The following is a 19,371-nucleotide window of genomic DNA, read 5'->3' on the forward strand; positions in this document are numbered from 1 at the left end:
ACACCATTAACTGTTACTTACATTCCAAATCGTAATGTTCCAGAAACATATGTTTGCCAGTGTGCACAATAGAACATGAATGTCCCAGCAAAACAACAAAAAAACATCCAATCAGGGTTTGTCCCCAGTTGCACTGCAATACAAGTTCCAAGAACCACAAAAACTGAAAAAGAAAGATTACAGTGAAAAAACTAAACAATCTGATTAACAAACATTAACTAAGCTGGTAATGATTTTCAGTTCAGTTCAGTTCAGTCACTCAGGCGTGTCCGACTCTTTGCGACCCCATGAATTGCAGCACACCAGGCCTCCCTGTCCATCACCATCTCCCGGAGATCACTCAAACTCATGTCCATTGAGTCGGTGATGCCATCCAGCCATCTCATCCTCTGTCGCCCCCTTCTCCTCCTGCCCCCAATCTCTCCCAGCATCAGAGTCTTTTCCAATGAGTCAACTCTTCGCATGAGGTGGCCAAAGTACTGTAGTTTCAGCTTTAGCATCAGTCCTTCCAAAGAACACCCAGGACTGATTTCCATAATGATTTTAGATGAGGCAAAAAGATATGAATGTTTAATCTTTTTTCAGTCATCTACGCAAGTAGGAAAGCAGGCTACAGTCTTTTATATTAACATTTACCCTGTAACTTCGATCTGTTATTTCACTATATCACTAGGTGAAAACAAACTTCTTGAAAGCAACTAAAATACTTTAGCATTTTTTTGGAGTATATGCGTATCTCGTTTTATTACACTTTACAGATGTGCTTCTAGATATTGCTTTTTTTTTTTTCAATTAAAGGTTTGTGACAGCCTTGCATTGCATGTCTATCAGTGCCACTTTCTTTTCAACAGTTTTAGCTCACTTAGTATCTCTGTGTCACATTTTGGTCATTGTTAAAATACTTCCAATTTTTTTCCATTATTACATTTGTCATGATTTCTGATCAGTGATCTTTGATGTTACTACTGCAAAAAAGATTACAACTTGCTGAAGGCTCAGATGATAGCATTTTTTTAAATCAATATTTTTTAATTAAATAACGTACATTTTTCAGAAATAATGTTACTGCACAGTTAACAGACTAAACCGTAGTGTAAAAATAAGTTTTACATACACTAGGAAATCAAAAAAACTTGTGTGTCTCACTTTATTGCAATATTCACTGTATTGCAGTGGTCTGAAACTGAATCCCCAATGCATCTGAGGTATGTCTCTATTCCCTCAACTCAATGATACAGTACTAGTGAGCAGTGAAAAATTACAAGGAAGAAAGTCAAAAAGAAAGAAAGACAAAAGCCTAGATAATTCACTGGCTTTAGATAGCAATCTTTTTTATTGAGCAGATTTCACTATGGGTAATATACATTAAAAACAAACAAAAAAAGGACTGCCTATAAAAGTTTCGAACTCAAACTACAATGCAAAAATGACTATCACTTAGAAAAAAATCCAGAACTATCATTCTGCTGTTACCAAATTAAATTATAACAGTTTTTCAAGATGTCCAACTAGCATCTTCAGTAGAAGCTTTTTCTTAAGATTTTCATGAACTTATCTGTTCCTTCCCCTCTGCTAAGCAAACTGCTCTCAGGATACAATCAAACATGATTTTAATATATGCTTACATTTGTGAATCTGAGTTCACAAAGTAAAACCATCAAGGGTTTTTGTTTGCCTCTTTAAAAATATTTTAAATGCTGTGCCAAATGACAAGAAACCAACTGAAGAACTAAATAAAAAAGTAAGTGTGTTGGGAGGAGTATGTGGCAAGGTGGGGAGTCAGGGGGAACAGAGTTCTTGAAGACTAGTTAGAAACTGTCATTTAATTTCTAAATCTCTTTTTTCCCTCTAAAGAAGTAATAAATTATTATTCTTGGTACAAATAAAGACATATCACATATACTCTAATTATAGTAATATCTTTTGCTAGCACCTTAGTGTACTTTTTTTTAGTCTTTTCATCGAAGCCCACTATCACAGTTACAGTCCAAGTCTACAATGAAATTTTAAATGTCTGTATAATATCTATTTAAAGACTATCTTATAAAACTGATCAACATTTATCTACCAGTACAAAATTAATAGCTAATATAACCTGGAGTAGAATCAGAATTCAGAAATATCTTTAGAGTTAAAATAATGGCTGAATTTACTAAGTGTTCATACGCGATGTCTAAAACAGGCAAATTCATAGAGATAGTAACTTGGTGGTTACCAGGGCCTGGGGGAAGTAGGGAATGCAGAGTGACTACTAGCAAATGATTCCCTTTTGGAGTGGAAAGGAAAAAAGTGACATTTGACAAAATGTTTTGGAATTAGAGGGCTTCCCTGGTGGCTCAGCTGGTAAAGAATCCGCTTGCAAGGCGGGAGACCTGAGTTCGACCCTTGGGTTGGGACGATCCCCTTGAGAAGGGAACTGCTACCCACTCCAGTATTCTGACCTGGAGAATACCATGGACTGTAGGGGGTCACAAAGAGTCAGACACGACTGAGCGACTTTCACTTTTCACTTTGGAATTAGATAATGGTAATGGTTGCATAATTTTGTGACTACACTAAAAGTCACTAAACTGTACACTTTAAAAGGATGAATTTTATAGTAAGTGAATTATATCTTAATAAAAACTTTAAAAAGGCAAAAACAAAAATACAAAGACTATGAATTTCTTAGTCTCCCATTACTGAACTCTCATCTATAATTTATGAGAATTTTTTCATGATAACAATTATGCCCTAAGAATTTAAAAACAACAGGTGCCAAAACAATAACATTTAGGGTTAAAAATAACTTCGGTAGAAATTAATTTCTAAATTTCCTGATATCATCAAATAATGAACAAGTATTAACCAGCTTTATATTTTTTGACAATATTAAAACAATATAAAATCACTTCTTCTGATAACTACTATACTATCACAAGCCTGTTATTTATCTTATCATTTTTTTCATATTCCTTTTAACACTATTAATCATTAACATTAAAAAATCAACAATACCTGTTGATAGTGAATCACACCCATGATCAAAAAGTTCTCCCAATGGAGAACTACTATTAGTTCTTCTTGCCTGTTTTCCATCAATAGCATCCAAAGACTGGTAAATGAAAAGGCCACACGCACAAGCAATATACGCCCACAGGGGTGCCTGTGAAATAAAATTTAAAAAACAAGAGTAACAAGACATATTAATATTATGTTTGGTGAATATATCTTTACTTGCAGATATGTTATATTCATTCTCCAGAGAAGTTGGAAGCTATGGGAGAGAAGATCCAGGTGCTACATAATGAAAAACTTTTCAAAACAATCAGAATTATGAGAGGATTAAATTCCCTGTTTTGCAGGGATACTCAAGCAGATGCTGGGTAACTACTTCACAGAGGTAATACAGAAATGCCATGCGAGATTAGATTAGGCAACTTGTGTAAGATTCCTCCTAACATTTAGACTCTAAGAATCAATTAATGAATAGCTAATAAGGTTTTTCCTAAGTTGTATTTTTGAAGATGTTTATAGGTATTACTGGAGAAGGCAATGGCACCCCACTCCAGTCCTCTTGCCTGGAAAATCCCATGGACGGCCTGGTAGGCTGCAGTCCATGGGGTCGCAAACAGTTGGACACGACTGAGCAACTTCACTTTCACTTTTCACTTTCATGCACTGGAGAAGGAAATGGCAACCCACTCCAGTGTTCTTGCCTGGAGAATCCCCGGGACAGGGGAGCCTGGTGGGCTGCCGTCTATGGGGTCACACAGAGTCGGACACGACTGAAGTGACTTAGCAGCAGCAGCAGCATAGGTATTACACAAAAAGAAAATTTCCATGTTAAACTCAGTTGGAAAACACCGGATTAAACAATGTTAAAGCGATTTTTCCACTGCAGGACTGCTTCCAGGCCTTAAGACTGCTAACGCATATTGTGCATGTTCAAGGAGGATGCAACATGCTGCCATTTCCCAAATGTATTTGAGCATGTGACTTATTTTTTTCACTGTTTCATGAAGCAACACTATGGAAATAATGATCTACTTACTAGACAGAGTGCTTACATTACTTTCCAAATACTTATTATGGTCACATTTTCAAGAAACAATTTCTCTTTTGTCAGACAGAAACTAAACCACTAACACTGAATTTAAATGTGATGCATTAAAAAAGGGAGCTTCTATTTGGTCTGTTCTCTGTAAGAAAGTAAGAGTTTTTTTGCATCATTTTTTCCTATTTTCCTATGCTTAGGCCATGAAAACAATTTTATAACCACAAGATATTTTCTCAGATATTGGTTTTCAAGTTAACTGTACTAAATGCTCAGAGCTGCAAAGTAAACTACTCAGAGCTGCCAAAAATATTCAGTATATGCTGCACTACAAAGAGGTATCTCCCTGAGAGAGATCGATTTGTGAGTGGGTGCTCAGTCATGTCCAACTCTTGCAGCCCAAAGGACTGTAGCTTGCCAGGCTCCTCTGTCCATGGGAATTTTCGGGTAAGAATACTGGAGTGGGTTGCCAATTCCTTCTTCAGGGGATCTTCCTAATACAGGGATCAAACCCACCCACATCTCCTGCATTGACAGGCAGATTCTTTACCACTGAGCTACCTGGGAAGCCCAGAGACCTATTTAGACTCAGTTACTAAAGGTAAAGATCTTCTCTTAAATTTTTTTTTTTTGGCATCTCATACTTTAAAACACTGAGGCTGATAAAAAGATCATCATATATACCTCCCCCAAGCTCGAGTTACAAACCTGGAAAAGAATAACTGTGATTTTGTAACCACGTTTACATGGCAGCACTGGACTAAGTGGTTCATCTTTTTTTTTAAACGTATTTGTTTCTTAAAGTTTTTATTATTACTTTTGGTTGTGCTGTGTCTTCACTGCTGTACACAGGCTTTCTCTAGTGGTGGAGAGTAGGGGCTCCTCTCCAGTTGTGTTGCAGAGGTTTCTCACTGCAGTGTCTTCTATTTCAGGGCAGGCACTAGGCGCCCAGGCTTAGCAGCGGGAGCATGTGCACTTAGGAGCTGTGGCTCACTGGCTCTGGAGTGTGCATGCATCAGTCGCTGCAGCATGGAGGCTCAGTGGGTGCAGCCCATGGGCTCTAGAGAGTGGGCTCAGCAATTGTGGCGCACGGGCTTAGTTGTTCCAAGGCATGTAGAATCTTCCCGGACCAGGGATCAAATCCATGTCCCCTGCATGGGCAGGGGGATTCTTATCCACTGAGCCACCAGGAAAGTCCACTAAGTGATTACTCTTATGTGACTAAGAACTCTCCCTTCTAAACTTGGGTTTACTGCTTATTTCTAGAGGAATCCAGTAATTCTCTAGAGCTTCACTGTCTTATACAATGGCCATTAGCCAGCCATCTGTGACTATTTTAGTTTAAATTCATTATAAGAAACCAAAAATTCAGTTCCTCAGCTGCTAGGTACATTTCAAATATTCAATAGCCATACGTACCTATGGCCTCCATATCAGATCACACAGACACAGAACACTATCATCATCACCGAAAATTCTACTGAACACTACTGCTTTAGGGGACTAGAAAAACAAGGAACTTCTTGGGGGAGGGGCGGTTTAGGATTTTAATGGGGAAATGTGTTACCCTGGAACAGAATTGGATACAACTTAGTGACTAAATAACAACCTCCTAGAAAACAGCAAGATGGTAATTACATATATAAGAGAGAGAAGCAAAGCCTTCTTATCTTTGGACTTTTCTTGTGAATATGTAGAACATTTTAATATTTATCTATTTCTTCTTTGTTTCCATTATTTCACAACTCACAGAGTTGTTTTAAGAAGAAAGCCTTCTCATTCAGGAGCAAGTAAGGTCTCAGCTGGGTTAAGAGTCTGATACACTTAATGTGTAAGTCAGGAAACTATTATAGTCATAATCTATCTTGATTTCTCCCAGTAGCATTCTGAAATGAGCGTAGTTCCTATTCTGGGAGTTTCCCAAGGATTTAACTAATGCCAGGGTTACTCTAATAATTCCAAATCACTTAAGAAAAGAGGCTGAAGAAAAGTGTTACAGGGAACATGGTGCCTGGTACAGTCTGCTGCTGTTGCTGCTAAGTTGCTTCAGTCATGCCCAACTCTGTGTGACCCCATAGACGGCAGCCCACCAGGCTTCTCTGTCCCTGAGATTCTCTAGGCAAGAATATTGGAGTGGGTTGCCATTTCCTTCTCCAATGCATGCACGCATGCTAAGTTGCTTCAGTCATGTCCGACTCTGTGCAACCCTATGGACAGCAGCCCACCAGGCTCCTCTGTCCACAGGATTCTCTAGACAAGAATACTGGAATGGGTTGCCATCTAGGTGTTCAAAAAATGACTATTAGTGGCCAAGCTAATCTTGAACTTGTTCTCATTCCCTGATCTTTCTCCTGGAATTAGTTTAGAACTTAGAAGGTTTCAACTGGAAGCAACCCACTTCCCTGTTGTATCTCTAAGGATGTGTGAGATCTGGACCAGATTCCTCTGGAAGGAGATGTCAGAGCCTCAAGTGATCCACAGGAAAAACAGCGCCAAGGAAATGTGATAAAGAATCCCAAGATATATTTAAACAATTGTACAGGTGTTTATTTTTGTTTCCAGATTGACGTAAAGCAAGATAGTTAAAAAAATGAGGGGAAACCAGAAATATATCCATATAATCTGTATGAATTATATCTGCATAGTAAAAGAGGAATTAAAGGTAATCAAGGGGGAGGGGAAAATAAGTATTTGGAAAAAGACAAAAAACAAAAATATGTTTTATATGTAACTGTGACCCTCAATACCTGTTTACAGTAACAGCTATATGTGGAAACAAATGAATTAATGAAAACAGAAAGGGATAAGGGATTAAATGATGATAATTTTACCTCAAAAAAAAAAATCAGCTGAAAAAGACTACATTGAAAAAATTACTTCAAGTTTAAAACAAGACAAGGAGCATTGTAGCCATTATGATTTACACAGTCACTTTCAACAGCTTTACTTGAGGATCACCTTCTATCTTCTTGGCTTATCTGTATTGATCATTCTGGCACAGTAAATGTTTTGATTCTCTTTCATCTACCTAACTACCTTGGTTAACTTTTTGACAAGGACAGGGAGGCCTGGCATGCTGTGATTCATGGGGTCGCAAAGAGTCAGACATGACTGAGCAACTGAACTGAACTGAACTGAAGGACATTTTGAAGCCAAATAAACTTCAATTTACCCACTGAGTTTCAGTTTTGGTTTTAAGTAGTCAGTAGAGGGAAGGTAGGGAGAAGGCAATGGCACCCCACTCCAGTACTCTTGCCTGGAAAATCCCATGGATGGAGGAGCCTGGTAGGCTGCAGTCCATGGGGTCCCTAAGAGTCAGACACGACTGAGCAACTTCACTTTCACTTTTCACTCTCATGCATTGGAGAAGGAAATGGCAACCCACTCCAGTGTTCTTGCCTGGAGAATCCCAGGGACGGGGGAGCCTGATGGGCTGCTGTCTATGGGGTCACACAGAGTTGGACACGACTGAAGCGACTTAGCAGCAGAGGGAAGGTAAAAGTGAAAGAGCAGCAGAGACATTTATATTTGAGAATGCCCAGCAATACCATATTTCCTTTTTTTAACAGCAGCCACAGCAAGATACAGAGCAGGAAATACATTACATCGTTTCTTTCTTCTATTCTCTTTTGCTGTGTTAAAATAACAGAACAACAGAGATACACCTGGGGTTATCAGCCACATATGTTTACAGGAAGAGAAAAGGGATATTCAACAACTCTCACTGGAAATCAAGAGAACACTTTCAATATGACTAATTTATAGCTGTGCCATCTTCCTACCAGAGACTTTCTTCTCTGATCATTTTAAACCTTGCTAAGACTTTATTGGAGAAGGAAATGGCAACCCACTCCAGTATTCTTGCCTGGAAAATCCCATGGACGGAGAAGCCTGGTGGGCTATAGTCCATGGGGTCGCAAAGAGTTGGACACGACTGAGCGACTTGACTTGACGACTTTATTAGCCATAATAAAGGGGGATAAAATTGTTTTTGTAAAGCAGTGAGATTTACTGATTTTAAAGGAACACTTTACATGTTAATCTCAACTAACATTAATTTATCCACTGGCATCAGAGTCCACACTTTGCTTCTGGTTTCTCATAAGCATAGTGTATGTAAAGTAGGTTGTAGTTATGAGTTATTAATAGTATATATGACAGGATACTTTAAAACAGCTGACAAATAGCTGTTACATTATCTTACCTTTAGCTAAAATAACCTAAAAATCCCAATTATAGTGTTTCCGGCATGCAATAAATGTTTATATCTGTTATAAAAGAAATTCCTCTTACCTGCTCTGTAGCTGTAGGGCAGTAGAAGACTAATAAAACAGTTGTACAGATGTTTATTGACAATCCAATGATCGTGATCAGATTTGGAGCAATCCAGGAGGGAACTCTGCCAACGAGCCATTCCCAATACCCCTGCATCAAAGGCTCAAGCAAGGACCGTCCGGCACTCTGATACCTGTGTTCTTCTAGCCGCTTAAGTTGATGTCTTGACAATGGTGGTGTAGGTAACTGGAACAACTTATTTAATACACACCCAGGAGTACTCATATGCCCGAAGCCCAAAGGGGACTCCGGGTGAGAATCTCCACATCGTTTCCTTGTCGACCGATGCCCACTCATGGATCTTGGCTTTCTTTTATTTGAGGAGAATACTTTATCTTGTTTTATAGCTTTTGGTGGATGGTCTTTCCCTGGGGGTAGGAAAAAAAAGGTATATTTGTCAGCCACTATTTATATCAATGTCAGTACATTTTTAAAAATCGAACTGGCAATAAAATACACATTAAACAGGGATCAGAAAAACAGGGATCTGCTTTTAGTTCTAATTCTTACTGGTGCAAAGCCAAAAGAAGTCACATAACCTCATCTTTATGTGAAAAATATTAAGAATTTTAATAATAATATGCTTCCTGTTACCTTATAGCTTACCTGACTTCAAAGCTCATGATTTTTTTTTTCAGTTTCACACTACTATCACAGTATAAATTGGAAAAAACCTAATAATGACCTGATCATTTCACATATGCAGAAACTGAGGTCCAAGACACACTCAAAGACAACTAGTAAACCAGTCTTAATATTGGATAAATGACTTAAATAGAATGGGTCTTAAACTAGATTTTTATTTAATGTGAATAGCTAATACTTATTGAGCACTTACTATGTACTAAACACTTTAAGCAAGTTTTATATATTTACTCATTTAATCTTCACAACCACCATAGATGCTAAATACTATTAATTACTCCAGTTTTTACAGAAAATTAAACTAAGGCACAGAGAGGCTAATTAACTTGTCCAAGTTCACAAAGCTGTTAAATGAGGTTCATATAAACAGGGTTTCTGTTTAAATTAAAAGACAGAACTTTTTAGTGGAAAGGGACATAGATAATATTCCATGAGGGAATAAACAACAATGAAAAAAATTAACTTTAAGAGGACAGTATTTATGTGTTAGCAGAGTGAACTGATAAACTGAGGCAGTAAAAAAACAGTTATAAGTGCATTCAGTGACGACTGTTTATGCTGTTGTTCAGTCACAAACCCATGTCCGACTCTTCGCGACCCCATGCACTGCAGCAGGCCAGGCCTCCCTGTCCCTCATAAGGTTTTTTGTAAACCTTAAATTTAAACCCACAAAGTACTTGTACCTGACTTAGAAAGGATCAGAAATAATATAATTACCGTAAGTTATTAACCAATGTAAGAAAACAATGAGAAGCTGATAACATACAAAAATTAGTATGGTGACACCTAAGGTTTGAAGTGGTGAGGGCCTATAGTAGGGTGGTAAAAATGGAAATATGAAGACAGTCAAATCTGTAAGTAATTAGGAGGAGGAATCAAGAGGAAATACTTAGGAGAGTTTAGAAGGAAAATCAGTTATTTTGGCTTTTGGGAGGTATGAGATGAGAGGGGATCTCGGAATGAAAGTAGGAAAGACATACATGCAACTTTTATGTAGAGAGGTTTTAGACAAAAATCAAATGACTGGAGTTTGGGTGAGATATCAAAATTTCAATTCTTTAACTTGGAAGCTAACGCCTAGTTGAAGATTGGAAAGCAGAAAATTTCTTAAAAGGATTAAGTATGAAGAGAAAAAGAAACTCTTGGTTAGTGAGCAGGAAGAGAAACCATTAAAGGATTAAGAAAGAAAAAAAAATCTTAACAGAACTAAAAGGGTAGTGGCATTTGACCAACACAGGTGTACTTTGATCTGGCAGAAAGCTATCCAGAACACAGTACGAAATTCCCAGAAATGCTGCACTATGGGAATACAGAATGTGATACAGGGTCTAGGACAACTCAGCAATGAACTTAGTATCAAAATATGCCCACAACTTCTCTCTATTCCCATAAATAAATTCCAGTGTCACTAATGATCTAAAGTGGCATCCCAAACCTCAGTTAATCCTGTATCTCAATAATTGGTTTAGAGAATAGTTACTGTAGTTATTAACTGACTTACATTTTCAGAAATTGCGAAAGAATCACTGGTAGCCCAGTTTAACTAACTCAAGTGCTCTGAAATAAAAATAACAAAATAATTTCAAGCCAAGACAAACCAAAGTTAATTTTCTACTATTTCAAAGAATTCTTTCACACACTCAATTGTATCATAAAGAAACTGATTTAAAGTGTTTTAAAGTAATATCTATATAATGTCAAACATCTGGTTACAAAATCATTTTAGATGATGAAATAACAGACCAATGACCACCAAAATACTGTACTATGAAGTGGCCAAATTTTCAGAAGTCAAACTGAATGATGTATTTTCATATTTGGTGAGCTATAATCAATCAGCTCTTACAGATTTCCACTTAAATGGGAATAAAAAGTTTGGCCAACTCAATTTATATTTTATTATTATAGTGACCCATTCTCCCATAGTTTGAAAAAAAAAAAGTGACACATTGAGGATGCTGGCCTGCTTTTGGCACTAAACAGCTACAAGTTTCTGATCCTAATGGTTTTAAGTCTGAGCATCTGGCAGGACTATATGATAAACTGGATACTCTTCCTTTTAAGTGTTTTCCCCTTCTGACCTAGATTTTTGTCCTTCTATTTAAGAAAAATCTACCTTTTGACCAACCTTCCTAGACCTACTTATTATATAATACATACATGTAAAAAGGATATTTCAATTTGGCAACACTATCTCTGTGAAGCTTACTAGCAACAAGATTGCAAATAAAAATTCAGATGCACGCTGCCCTTTGCTTTCCACACACAGGTAGCCAAAGAGGCTGCTGACACTGCCACAGATCCAGCTCCACTCTTCCTTCCTCCCATCACACCTGAGACCAGGAGGCAACTTCCAGGAAAACCATCTCAGGAAAAAAGAAAGAGGAGTTTCTGAATTTCAGCAAGTGAAAAGCAAGCATATCAAGGGAGCAAGACAGTGAAGGTTGCTACAATAGAAGAGGAGACTCCATGGAGAGAAAGGGGAAAGGATCTGAGATAGGAGTATGGAAAGAAGGTACAAACATTACAAAAATTATTTTAGCTACCTGAGATTTTTATCTAGAGTCAAGCCTATGACCAAAAGGTTGAGGAGAAAACATCATTTTCTACCCACACTACAAGGAACTAAAAAATTAATGCAAGAAATGAAAACTAGTGCTGGTTAGCTTAGAAATCCAGCCACCACTGATAAGTTTTTATGCGAAAATGGATTCCAAGTTTCAAATGCATTCAGCCAATATCTGAGTGCAGTAAACAAGATAGACATGATCCCAGTTCCCAAGTCCAATGGAAAAATAAGTAAAAAAAGGCAAATAAGCAAATGACATTACACACTTACACACTGTGGTGGGCAGTATGAAGAAAACAAGATGTGGAGTCAGAAAATAGTTGAAGACGAACATTGTAGATAAGGTGGTTGAAGACCATGAAAAAGAAGCATTTATACCTGGTGGCTCAGATAGTAAAGTGTCTGTCTGCAATGCAGGAGGCCCAGGTTCGACCCCTGTGCTGGGAAGATCCCCTGGAGAAGGAAATGGCAGCCCACTCCAGTACTCTTGCCTGGAAAATCCCATGGACCGAGGAGCCTGGTAGGCTACAGCCCATGGGGTAGCAAAGAGTAGGACACGACTGAGCAACTTCACCTTCACTTCACATACTAAATTCAGAGGAAAAGAAGAGAGCCATTCCAAGAGCAAGAGAACAGTTCAAGAAAGGAAAACAGACCCTGAGGCAAAATCCAGCTTATCTTTCTTATTCATATCTGTGGGATCACTATAGCTGGATCATAGTAAACCATACGAAAGAGTGAGATAAAGGAGAGTATGAAAAGCCCAACAATGCAGAGGTTTACAGATTGTGGCAAGGAGTTAATATTTTATTCTGATCTTATAGAAAGCCATCAATTAACCTATAAAGGAATCTATAATTTTGCAGCACAGCCAGTTTATTAACTGAGAAAGTGTTTTAACAAATTATAACAATAAAAGTGAACATTTTATATGTTTTAAAATCCTCATTACCTGGAATTCAGATTACAATAATACTGATCACTGTCCTGTGTAACCTCTCCAGTTGTCAACAGCAAATTTCCCTCCTCTGCTATAACTTGGCTTGAACATGATACTTCTTTCATAGCACTTAACACATTTTGAAGTTTTTTTTGTTAATTGTTGGGTTTTTTTGGTCTTTTCCCCACACTGATGTGTAAGACACAGGAGTGCAGGAGCCATGCGTATCTTAACATTCTTTTCCCAAAATCTTATACCATACCTAACACTAGGTGGGTGATCCGTACTTATTTGTGGGACAATGAACAAATGTGATACATCTAGTTATTTAATAGCACCGGATTGTTCTAGATCTTTGAGGAAACAGAAAGATTGAAATATGCCATCCATGCCCTCAAGCTCAAAGTGGTGGTGGGGAGTCTTGTAAATAACTAAGCTATAACATATTGTGAACAAACTGCTGTGGGAGTTCAGGGAAGGGTGCACATATGGTCTAACAAAATTCCTCTTTGCATAGACATGTATTTATGTGAAACGTCCAATGAAGGTACAAAAATAAAATCATAGACATTTAATAAGTATCTTTACTAAAATTATACACAATTTGTAGACCTTAATATTTAAGTCTGTGATGCAAAACATCTGTGCTTATAGCTCTAAAGATAATAACATGCTGCCTACAATATTCCAATGTTCAGCACTGGTGAAAATCTGACAAGTATCACACTAAAAAAGGAATCTCCAATCGCCCAGCAGAGCATAAGGTAAGCTCACACAATATCCAACCTGTAGTGTGAAATTCCAGAATTCCCATCCCCCCTCTGTCTAAGAGTGCCAAGTTTTGAGCTGCACTGATTCAGCAGTATGTTTACAACCCTTTCACAGGAATTGGTGACTACACAGCTCTTTCCACTTCTATGGCACTATTAAAGGAAAATACCAATGGTGAACAATATTTGGGAGGCAGAGCAAACTATAAAAAAATCAAGCTTAAAAAAATTAAAAGGATCACAGGATTACATTCAGCATTATTTAACAAGTGATACACAGAACAAGTTACCAAAAACAAAAGCCTTTTCAGAAGACTTGGAAGCTAAAACAGTACTGTGTAACAATTTAGATCTACTGCTTTGCTGAAGTGAAACCGTGCATTCCTTAAAAAACAAAAGGAAACAATTTCTTTCAGAAACAAGCAAAAAAAGCCAAAGCTTAACATTTGGTGGATTATTTTCCTCTTCCCTTAAAAGAGACAGCATAGCATGACCCTCAAAAAGAATGTCACCGGTACTTTTAGCCTTATCAAGTCTACTGCTGCCTAGAAAACACACTGACTATGCAGTAATATTTAACGGGGGTTATAAAACAAGTTTATATTTAAATATCAAACATATAATAGTGTTTATTTTAAGAGATTGGGTATGGGAGAGGAAGAAGAATGCATTTATGAAACCATAATTGTAAATATTCAATAATAACCTAATAGCTGGACAACAAATGAAGGTACCTCTGTCAGAACAGGTTAATACAAGAGGCAGCTTTATCTGGCTTTCTTCCTAAATGCAAGGGTTGTAAAGACAAGTTGCACAAGGGGCTTCCAAATAGTTTTTGCTCAGCACGAAATGAATAGGTAGCAAAATGCCTTTAGAACTTCAACATCTGGAATTTTACGTGAAAGCCAATGGTTCTTAAGTTCTTATGGTCCAAATGCTCTCAATTCAACACCTCCACTGAACACATGCCCAGCAGTACGAGAGTAGAAACAGAATCTTTATTCCTTGTTTACACACACGACCCTAACGTTTGTTTAAAGATAATTATGAACTTGCCTATTACCGTTAACAGGGATTCATCAATGAACTAAGAGACTTAAAGCAAAATCATACATATATACTAATACCAATGATGAAAAATGTCATAAATGACACAAAAACGCCAATCACCGAACTGGAGTAAAAACAAGTTAAACACAGCAACATTTAAAGATCCCATTCATCTAGTGTTCTAGGGACACCGGCAAAGACTAGCAAGCAAACCCTTCCGTCCTTCCAAGAATACTTCTGAAATAAATCCTAGGTGGCAACCTTAGAGATCGTCAGTATACTCTGAGATTTCTAGAAAAGTTGCTGACCAAGAAGTGTGGCCCCAGCCACGAATCACCAGCACCGTATTCCAAACGGAAGGCAAATTCGGCACAGGATTCAACACGGTTTGTGGACTTAGCAACACCTGAGCAGGAGGGTGTGGACCTGACAGGCAAGGTCGGTTCCGCGCAGGCAGCGCCCCTAGCCCTCGGCCCGCCCAGCCCGGGCCGCCGAGGTTTTCTCCAGCCTTACACCCAGCACAGTAGCCCCCGAGCTCTCGCGCTGGCAATGCGCCACTTCAATCTCTCCTTCAGGGTCAGAGGAGCACTAGCCCCTCGCCCTCCCCACAAGCCCGCGCGCGAGGCTAACTGCGCGAGGAAGAAACTGCGTTCACCTCGCGCGAGTCCATACAGAGATATATTCCAATGCCCCACCCCACAACTTGCAGCCCTCTCTCCGCCCCTTTTGAGAGTCGTGGCCCCCGACACATTCTTTATACTCTGGCTGTTTCCCCAGGACCGAGCCTCGCAACCTTACCACGGCCCGCAAAAGCACACCGCTAGAATTAAGACCTGCGACTCCAGCCGACTGGGTGACTCTGATCCGCGGCAGCACGTTCACGACACTTTCGCGATTGCCGTAAAGGGATACAGTGTCGGAGCAGGCGGCGGCGCGAGCGCGCACCTCCGAGTAGTGAGCGCGCCCCGGGACCGGCTTGGCTGCTCGGGAGCGCGGTTCTGGGCCCTGCCCCATCTCGGTTCAGCCGGCCGCCTCCCGACCCGGCGGTCCGTACTGGCAGGGTCGTCTGAGCGAGGTAGGCCAAATAGGGGATGAGAGCCGGCTCCAGCCCCAGCTAAGTAGGGGTGTGTTAGAGAATGGGATCGGGCGGGTCAGAGAGGGGGATGCTGCCAGGAGCCCCACAACCCCGTGGCGGGCGTGCGAGGCGTCCAGCTTCCAGGGACCACGCTGTGCGACTTGCGGGAGAGGGACCAGATGGCAGCCGGAGCGCGGACGGACTGCTGGGAGTCCGAGTGGGGAGGAGGGGTCTTGAGTGGGTGCAGGCTGGGTTCAGGTCTCCTCGCCTCACCTTTCTGTGTGAGTTCTTGGTCTTTCCCCCTCCCCCGCACTCCTCCACGCCTCGCTTGCCCCAAGCCCTGCCAAGCCTCCGCCTCCCACGTCTTTTCTTTGCCTCAGGCACGGGTTAATCGAGCTCTTCGTCCCAGTTCTTTGCGCCTCCGGAAGAAGGCAGCGGTGGGTGTAAATAATTCCTTGGTTTTATTTGGTTTAAGCGGTTATCGAGAACCTTTGCCCCAGTCCCACAAAAACCTGTGATTGAGTACACCTTCCCTTTGTCACTCCCGGGCTTGGATTCCTTGGAAGGGTGGGGTAGGGGAGGAAGGTTTTTGTGGTGACATGCTAAGGAAACAGCAACCAGCTCCAGTATTCACGCCTGGAAAATCCCATGGACCGAGGAGCCTGGGGGCTACAGTCCATGGGGTCGCAGAGTCGGACACGACTGAGCGACTTCACTTTCACTTTCATTTTGTGTTTACCCGAAGCTCCTGTCTGCCCTGGGGTGAGCAGAGTATTGTGTGTTTGTGTGTGTGTGTGTGTGTTGCGTATGTTAGTCGCTCAGTCGTGCCCCACTCTTTGGGACTCCTGGACCGGGGCCCGCCAGGTTCCTCTGTCTATAGACTTCTTCAGGCAATAATAAGGGTAGCCATTCCCTTCTCCAGGGGATCTCCCTCACCCAAGGATCGAACCCGGGTCTCCTGCATTGCAGGCAGATTCTTTACCGTCTGAGCCACCAGGAAAGTCCAGTATAGAAAGGTTAATACCTAGTCCTTTGTATCCTCACAACTGTGCTTACATTAGGATACATTTGTAAAACTCCACATTTTTCCAGTTCTCCCAAATTTAAATTTATAAACCAATACTAAGTACAGCTCTAATTTGCCATGCACCATCAGATTCTCCCTCGAATTCTCTCCCTGTAATGTTTGATCTGACTTGTAAAAGTGTTACTTAAATTTCTATTTAATTTTTAATCATTATGAGAATAGTATGTTTGTTAGAAGGCCAAATTAGAGTTTAGAAAAATAACCATTTACTATTATGCTTTGCTTTGGGCATGATTCTGTGTACCCGTGGCTTGCTTTCTTCACTTGGAATATCCAGAATTTACTTTTTTATTGTCCCTAAGCAGTCACCACTTAGAGGAGACAGCATAAAGAATTCATCTTTTTACTGGTAGCATTTAAATATTGCAGAATTTAAAACTTGTAGGTGCAGTTCTGATTCAAGGGTCTTCAAGGAAAGCAGAGGTAAGATAGATGAGAAATGAAATGCAAGAACATTTTGTTAAATGTTTCTGTCATTGCTATGTGAAGGTTATTCCTGCATATTTTCAAGAATCTTGAAAGGTTTCTTAAATTATTAAGCATTAAAATTCCAATTTTGCTTGGTTGGCAGTGCTTCCACCTTTTCAGTGTGATAATACACAGGCAACAGTAGTCTTCCTCACCTCCATGCAGTTAAATTTCTCAGTGGACCTTTGCAAACTGGTAAACCATTTGCCCAATAACCTCAGATATGCAGATAAGACTAGCCTAATGGCAGAAAGCCAAGAGGAACTAAAGAGCCTCTTGATGAAGGTACAAGAGGACAGTGAAAAAACTGGCTTCAAACTCAACATTCAAAAAACTAAACATCATGGCATCTGGTCCCATCACTTGATGGCAAATAGATGGGGAAAAAATGGAAACAATGAAAGACTTCATTTTCTTGGGCTCCAAAATCACTGTGGATGGTGACTGTAGCCATGATATTGAAAGATGCTTGCTCCTTGGAAGAAAAGCTATGACAAACTTAGAGTATTAAAAATCAGAGACATCACCTTGCCAACAAAGGGCGGTATAGTCAAAGCTATGGTTTTTCCAGTAGTTATGTATGGATGTGAGAATTGGACCATAAAGAAGGCTGAGTGCCAAAGAATTGATGCTTTCAAATTGTGGTGCTGGAGAAGACTCTTGAGAGTCTTTTGGACAGCAAGGAGATCAAACCAATTAGTCCTAAAGGAAATCAAACCTGAGTGTTCATTGGAAAGACTGATGCTGAAGCTGAAGCTCTCATACTTTGGCCAGCTGATGCGAAGAGCTAATTGGAAAAGACCCTGATGCTGGGAAAGATTGAGGGCAGGAGAAGGGGGTGACAGAGGATGGGATGGTTGTATGGCATCACCGACTCAGTGAACATGAGCTGAGCAAACTTCAGGAGATAGTGAAGGACCGGGAAGCCTGGCATACTGCAGTCCATGGGGTCCCAAACAGTTGGATATGACTGAGCAGCTGAACAACAACCATTTGCTGCTACTTTTCCTCTAAATTGTCAATTTAGATAACTAGAACTCTCAAAACCTAAAGAGATAGGAATCTAAGATGATTCACATGTACAAGGAATTAAGAATTGTCATTCCCCATCCCTGTGGCTAATTGTGGTTGTACAGAGTTGATAAATCACCTATCATTATTATGGGGCTTCACAGGTGGCTCAGTGGTGAAGAATCCGCCTGCCAGTGCAGGGAACCCTGGAGATACAAGTTCCATCCCTGGGTGAGGAAGATCCCCTGGAGGAGGAAATGGCAGCCTACTCCAGTATCCTTGCCTGGAAATTCCCATGGACAGAGGAGCCAGTGGTCTACAGTCCATAGGGTCAGAAAGAGTTGGACATGACTTAGTGATTGAGCAGGAGCATCATGATTATTTGTATGTTTACTCTGTACTACTCTAAGGAATAGCTACTTTACAAATCAGAATACTGAAACTCAGAGAAGCTAAGTAACTTGCCTGAAATTGTACAGCTGGGATGTGATAAAGCTGAGATTTGCACTTATGTAAATCTGATCTTACAACTGTGTTCTTCCCATTGCATCTCAGGGACTGGTCAGTGCTGTATTTGGCTTAATAATAAGCTATCATTTTTTTCCTCATTATTCTGTGGAAGGGAACTCAGTGTTCTTCATTTAATTTTATCCTTTTTGAGATCAGTGAAAGGTGTCTAATGTGAGAAAGAATGAGAAAATTGAAATCCCAGATTTAAAATATTATTTAATTCTATATATTTTATTATTATACACACATATCAACTCTTTAAAGAATATGTGAGTTTCAGGATTTACAAAAAGGTGCAAGTTTCGGCATATTTGAAGACTGGTATTTTGTGAACTTTCATCTTTTACATTCTAAAAGAGGAGCAAATGTTTACTGACCACCCGTGAGAGCATCTTTACATATATGATCTCATTTACTTCTTGAGTAAACCTCTCTGAAGCAGGTATTCTTTTAGAGCATTTAACAGTTAATACTAAAAGGTACCAGTATCAGTAAGTGTTTAGGTTCTTTACTTGTGCTATGTCAGTGTAATCCCTGTAATAGTAATCCAGCACTGTCCAACAGAACTTTTCCATGATAATGGAAATGTTCCATGTTTTCACCATCCTGTATGGTAGCTACAGCTGTGGCTTCTGAGCACTTGAAATGCATCTAGTACAACTGAGGAACTGAAATTTTTAATTTAAATAGTCACATGTGGCTTTGTTATTGTTATTCAGTCACTAAGTTATTCCATTCTTTGTGACCCCATGGACTGCAGCAAGCCAGGCTCGTCTGTCCTCCACTGTCTCCCCAAGTTTGTTCATTGAGTCTCTGATGCTATCTAACCATCTCCTCTGCCGCCTCCTTCTCCTTTTGTCTTCAGTCTTTCCCAG

The 19,371-nt window shown here is 39.8% G+C and overlaps 2 protein-coding genes across 4 annotated transcripts in view; one reads left to right on the plus strand and one right to left on the minus strand.

Annotated features, from left to right (window-relative positions):
• The window catches only part of CEPT1 (choline/ethanolamine phosphotransferase 1), a 37,845-nt gene extending 22,645 nt beyond the window's left edge, over positions 1 to 15,200 (minus strand). For both annotated transcript variants that reach the window (XM_068964392.1, XM_068964393.1), the window contains exons 1-4: positions 15,144 to 15,200; positions 8,330 to 8,739; positions 2,998 to 3,145; positions 22 to 163 (exon numbers count right to left, since the gene is read on the minus strand). In XM_068964392.1, the coding sequence (XP_068820493.1) occupies positions 22 to 163; positions 2,998 to 3,145; positions 8,330 to 8,668 (629 nt within the window). In that variant the 5' untranslated portion in view covers positions 8,669 to 8,739; positions 15,144 to 15,200. The remainder of the gene's footprint in view (positions 1 to 21; positions 164 to 2,997; positions 3,146 to 8,329; positions 8,740 to 15,143) is intronic.
• Positions 15,201 to 15,310: 110 nt separating this feature from the next.
• The window catches only part of DRAM2 (DNA damage regulated autophagy modulator 2), a 30,327-nt gene continuing 26,266 nt past the window's right edge, over positions 15,311 to 19,371 (plus strand). For both annotated transcript variants that reach the window (XM_068963661.1, XM_068963662.1), the window contains exon 1: positions 15,311 to 15,420. The gene's annotated coding sequence lies outside the window, so the exon portion shown is untranslated. The remainder of the gene's footprint in view (positions 15,421 to 19,371) is intronic.

This window comes from Capricornis sumatraensis, chromosome 2 (genome assembly GCF_032405125.1).
Source record: "Capricornis sumatraensis isolate serow.1 chromosome 2, serow.2, whole genome shotgun sequence".
NCBI classification, from domain to species: Eukaryota; Metazoa; Chordata; class Mammalia; order Artiodactyla; family Bovidae; genus Capricornis; species Capricornis sumatraensis.